The following is a 6,000-nucleotide window of genomic DNA, read 5'->3' as shown; positions in this document are numbered from 1 at the left end:
ACAGACGTTCTCCACTGTAGAGGACCATATGGCCTCTTGGTAGCATTATGTTGGCTGAGGCTTCAGTGGCTTCAGTGACTTCAGCCATAAGGACTCTCAGCTTCTCCTCAGAAAACATTTATTTTCTTTTCCATGTGCCAAGACGACTTTGCTGCCTTCCTCTGACATATTTTTTTGGTCTGATTTTCATGCTGCCCAAATCTCATACAGCACCTACTGCTCTCTGTACTCCTAAGTCACCTCACCTCTGGGCTGCATGTTTGGCCGCTAAACAAACACCCAGATGCACAGAGGCGCTCCTTGCACTCTCATTATCATGATTGCATCTCATTATTTGTGGGTGTTGAGTAATTTGCATTGTCGTAAGCTTACATAGGGTGCAGTGAAAAATTGTCTGACCGCTAGGCAATTTGGATTTTGCAGTCGTAATTGTTTGCACTGTGCCTATCCTTACATCAGCCTCTAAAATAGCAAACTAGAGAATTCCCCCAAAAACAGGTAAGAAAGATGAATGTGGGGGTATAGGTCCTGTTTGCATCAAGGTGTGATTAAAGTTAGGTAAATATTGGTCAATCTGACTGATATGTGGGTGCAGTGCCAAACTTTGTATTGAGTTTGCCTATGTCACACACAGGCACGGGTATATTGAGTTTGAGACAGAATGGCTTCCCATTTATCCTAAGTAAGATCCAAGCATATGTCTTGTTCCCACACTATTTTCCATGCAAACACCGAAAGACAGTGCAAAGACAAACTGTTATATTTAGATTTTAGAAGCCCCCTACAGCTGGCTTTAGATTTGAATATAAAATCAATATGAAACTCAATCACTGGTATAGTTGTGAATATTTAACATCTATCAGACTTATTTAATAAGTGAGATATATGGTATTATGAAATATTATGATGTATGCTGATACCTAAAATAGAATACTTTATGTCTTCTCCCCTATTTAAAATAATACAGGTATGCAAATCAGCAAGTGTGGATATATGGAGCATGTGATGGGCTGTCATTTGTTATAAGCATTACCAGAGAGTGTAGACATTTTAATGGAATCAAGTATTCATAAAGTTAGCATTCCTAAGTATTCCCAATAGTCCTACATAGTTTATTTTTGTTTGTTTTTAATTATCATCATTGTTGACAGTAATTAAACATGTGGAAAACTGATTGAGATCCAGCTATATTAAACTATATGACAGAACCTTTATACTGTCCATGATGGTGGTTGTCATCACTTCTACTGTATCTCACTTGCATTTGGGACATTTACTACAATACAAGAGCTAGTACTGGATTTTCAGATTTGAGGTACACTTCTATACAATTCAGGGTACAGCTGTGACGTAACATTCATGTATTCAGACCCTGAACACTCTGTTAAAACAGGGTACAATGGTTTAGGTCTGAAAGTTTTGTATTACAAAAAAAAACAACTGTGTTTTATACATATTTTACAATAATGATATCACTGCAAAAATACTGACAAACATGGTCATGATAATGTACTGTACTTGCACAATAATACTAATGTAAAAAAAGCATTGTCTTTTCAACTTTACAGATGGAAAAACATGATTGAAAACAGTTGTTAGACGTTTCTTGTACTGAAAGCTTTTATGCATTTTTGGCATTTTCTTCACGATTCACTATTGGTCAGACTGAATCCACCTTCACTTGATTGTTGTTGGTCATTAAAGGAGATGGCTTGCTTTTAATTCTTTCAGCTGCATCACTGAAACTGGCAGGAAAGAAAATCCTTGCTGTGCACACTGAGACAATTATTCTTTTGTACTCTCTTCTGAAATTCTGGTTCAACAGTCCATAGACAATAGCATTAAGGCAGCTGTTGAAATAAGCCATGAAATAACTGGCAACAAAAAGCCACTCTGGAATTCTGGGTATCACAGTCTCTGGATTTAGTGCAACTGCAAGGCCTATGAAATTTAGCGGCGCCCAGCAAACTGCAAAAAGGACAAACACCACAAACATGGTGACAAAATTCCTAACGTCATGGGGAGTCAGCTTGGGTCTGGCATCAGGCTTCACCCGTCTTCGCACTTGGATAACCAAAATCCATATTCTCAAATAGCAGTAGGTGACAATCATTATGGGAAGTAAGAAGTGGAAGAAAACCACAGCAATAGTATAGGCTGAGTTGACTGACTGCACAAATGTGCAAGAGTACACTCTGGGGTCATACTGCAGCGATCCCACAAACAAGTTGGGCACAATGGCTATGAAGGTCAGAATCCAAATCATAATAACACAGCAGAGCGAGTTTTTGTCACTATATAACTTATCATATTTTAGACTGTGACAGATGTAGCAGTAACGGTTTATTGCAATGCCTGTTATGTTAAAGATAGATCCAATTACGCTGAGTCCCATTAGAAATCCACTGATTTGGCAGTTCATATATCCGAGATTCCACCCATTGTGAAAAATTGACGTAAGGACTAAAGGATAAGGATAGATTGCCACCACAAGGTCTGCTACAGCCAGACTAACAACAAATAGGTTTCCTGTAAAGAAAAAAGAAAATAAACTCATTTAATCAGAGACAACTGTAGTGATATTCAATTTACCTTTTTATTTTATTTTGGGTTTTGTTTTGCAACAAATAAAAAACAAACAGGAAATAACTTGTACTACCCTGGTCCTAGTGTGGTAATTTCAGGACTGTCCTGACAGTACTTTTTAGAGAAATCTGAAAGGATGAACTAATAGTAACCCTGTAAAGCCAGGGGTTGCTATCAGGCAGTGTCTCTATTTCAGATTTGCCAGATTAAGAAAAAAACACACTCTAAGCATCTGCCAGTAACAGCCATCTTTCCATAAACTTTGGATGCTTCCAATCTGTTGTTGTCCTTACACCAAAGAATGCCCCAAAGGTCAACTCCATTCCTACCATATGTTCTGGTGAATTTTCTTTGTTTTAACTTTTAGACAACATTAGATTGATGGGCTGAAATGGGACTAATAGTTTGGTTTTCTAAATTAAAATGTAATTTCTTCTTTTTTTAAAATAATTGAATAATTACAACATCCAGGTAACATGTCACATATAAATCTCCTATATACTGTACAGTAACCCAAGAGATTAAACATGACCACCAGGTGTCACTAAATAGAAATCATGTAACAATTATAGGTTAATAAAAACATAAATAGGGCATATGAATCTAATTTCCATTTGAAGTAAGGGAGATGTAACATTCTCCAAATTATTTGATATTTCCTTGGTCACTGGCTGATATATGCTTTGAATTGAAAACCTGATTGATATGACAAAACTATGTTTTTTGTTAGTCACACCACTCTTGCTGTCAGTGTGCTACAGTGTTATATCACACTTTACTTATGTTTATTAAGTACATTTTTGTTATATCATGGATTTTAGCTTTACTTTTTTTCACCAATGCAGTTGTAACATCGGTGTGGGTAGAGGTTGGCGTTGACACACCACTTACCAGTAAAACACCCACGTGACAATGCCAGCGATGGTAGAGCATGGGCAGACACAAATCAAGTGTAACAGAAAACACAACAAGAAAAAACAAAACACAGTGGGTAAAAACTTCTAAAAATAAAAGGTTGCCAAAAAGGGAGGTCCTGCTGCAGGAACCTTCTCCCTGACACAAACTCAAGTCAGTGGGTGGGATTTAAAATACCCCAAACTAATTATGTTTCTAAAGGGTTTCTAAGGAAAACAAAACATTTATTTTCCTCAGTCCTGCCCTTGAGTTCATATCTGTAACCACGGGTCACTTATTCATCAGTGTCAGCTTTTGCCACACATAAGAAGATTATATATAATGTATACAGTAATGTCAACAGACTGCAAGAAGATTATTCTATTATAGTTTCACGAAGGATTTCAAATTTAATTGAAGGGGTTTTTAAGTGATGTTAAACTAAATTGAAAATGTGCATGTAAATAATTCTACACGCACGCACACACACACACAAACACACACACACACACACACACACACACACACACACACACACACACCGTAATGTCATGAAAATGTCTATATAAGTTGTATGCAGGCCAATATACTCAATATACTACTTTATACAAAACACATTAACCAGAAGCATATTTCCTAGAACACTGACAAAAAACTCAATGTCACAAATTTAATGTACCTATTTATGACTTCTGTCAGGACACTTGATGCCAATGCTCATAACGTGTTCTAATTCTGCAACTTTTCCACATAATGCCTATTGATGCAGAATCCAGTGTAAGAAAACAGTTACTTAAGCATTTCTTTCTTTCATTTTTTCCAGCACTCTGCTGCAGTGCTAGTCAATCTGCTCTTTGCTCAATCACAGTGCACCCTCTGCAATCCCACCAGTAGTTTCTTCCAAAGTAATTCTGCACTTTCCATGGCTTCTTAAAGTTAAAAAGAGTCCTTTCCTTTCGTTGAGACTCCATAGCTTCTTTAATTTCCAGTAAACTCAAAATATGTTGCTTTGTGCAGCGTATCAAGGTGACGTTGTATGGTATAATCTTTCATACCTGCAGCTGTTGCAGTGCAAATCTGACATATTGTCTTGCCATCAAAATTATTCAGTGAAAAAATAATCATCTAGCTAACGATTTTTGACTCTTCTGTGTTCCGCCTCCACCTTTTGCTTCTGTGGCATCTCCAATTATTTTTTTCGCTACTGAATTTATATTTTACACAAAGTACAATAAATGGTTTAAACAAGCCTTCGCTTCGCTATCTTAATCACAATTATGTAAGTGTGAGGAAACGGATCTTGTGTGCTGTTTCTTTGTCTATTTTACTACCTCTGTGAGCTGTGATTGGCTTAATGGCAATGTCACTCATACAATGTAGACTGCACATTTTTAATACACATATTCTATTAAAGAGGCAAGTTATTTTAAAGAAGAATTCTAAAACCATCCAGTAGTCAGTAAATCAATGCAATTTTATAAACTAACGGAGGGGCCGCCAAATATTGCCCAGCGGGCCGTGTGTTTTACACCTCTGCTTTAGAGTATTAACTATTTATATTAAAATATATAATTCAGCTTTAACTGCCACCTATTTAATAAACTGTGATTTACACAAATTAAAAGCCATGCTAAAACTCACGTTGAATTATATTAAATTTCCCACACAGGGGGCAGGTTTGCTCTGCAGGGTGACAATGCCGACAAGGAAGAGAATTGAGGTTATGTCTCATAAATCAATATTTCTCAAGTAAGCAGAACAAAAAGAAAAATAGGCCATAGCACAGGAGGAGAAAGGAGAATGGTTTTTTTTGTTTTGTTTTACATCAGACAAGGAATACATGTTAAAATTAAAAGGTAAGCAGTGCTGTTTCACTTTACTCTGCCTGTCCCCTGCTGAGTGCTGTGTCTGCTGAGCACTCATTTTCAGTCAATGTAAGCCACCTCCCCAATAAGCTACTGACCAAAAGATATGCCTGGACTGTGGGGCTTTTAATACATGACAAAGACCCATTGAATATGAAAAATATACAGAGATACAAGCTTGAGAAGGTTATAGATTCTTCTGTACTATGTTGTGTATTTTCTGTATTCTATGGGGATTCATAGTTTGTTCTATTTCTGGACTAACATTTAATAATAACAACAGAGTATATTTAATTATATTATATTTTCGTACAATTTAGAATATTTAAACAAAAACATATATATGATTCTTATGCAAGGCCCCAAACAGTTTTCAGGTAAACTGTTTATGTTCTCTGTGTTGCCTCATCACAGAAGATCAACTTTCAACTTTCAACATCTGGCAACTTTCTACTAAAAAGTTGTTGTGCAAGACCAAATTGGAACACTGACAGAAACATTTAAATATACCCTCCCATACTGTAATATTCATTTTTTGAGATTTTTTTCATTTTAAAAGGGATTTGTAATGAATATCTCATGAGTTGAAAAAATGTAATACATTTTCAATATTTAGCAGAAAAGGGCAAAGAGATCATAAATAATCTGGTTGTCC

At 36.3% G+C, this 6,000-nt stretch overlaps 1 protein-coding gene across 1 annotated transcript in view; it reads right to left on the bottom strand.

Moving 5' to 3' along the window:
* Positions 1 to 387: 387 nt before the first annotated feature.
* Positions 388 to 6,000, bottom strand: part of LOC121298515 (melatonin receptor type 1A-A-like) — a 28,167-nt gene continuing 22,554 nt past the window's right edge. The window contains exon 2 of the mRNA XM_041225655.1: positions 388 to 2,529. Within this exon, the coding sequence (XP_041081589.1) occupies positions 1,661 to 2,529 (869 nt within the window). The 3' untranslated portion in view covers positions 388 to 1,660. The remainder of the gene's footprint in view (positions 2,530 to 6,000) is intronic.

Source organism: Polyodon spathula, chromosome 2, assembly GCF_017654505.1.
Source record: "Polyodon spathula isolate WHYD16114869_AA chromosome 2, ASM1765450v1, whole genome shotgun sequence".
In the NCBI taxonomy this organism is placed as follows: Eukaryota; Metazoa; Chordata; class Actinopteri; order Acipenseriformes; family Polyodontidae; genus Polyodon; species Polyodon spathula.
The sequence above is the reverse complement of the archived record's forward strand: the minus strand, read 5'-3'. Positions and strand labels throughout refer to the sequence as shown.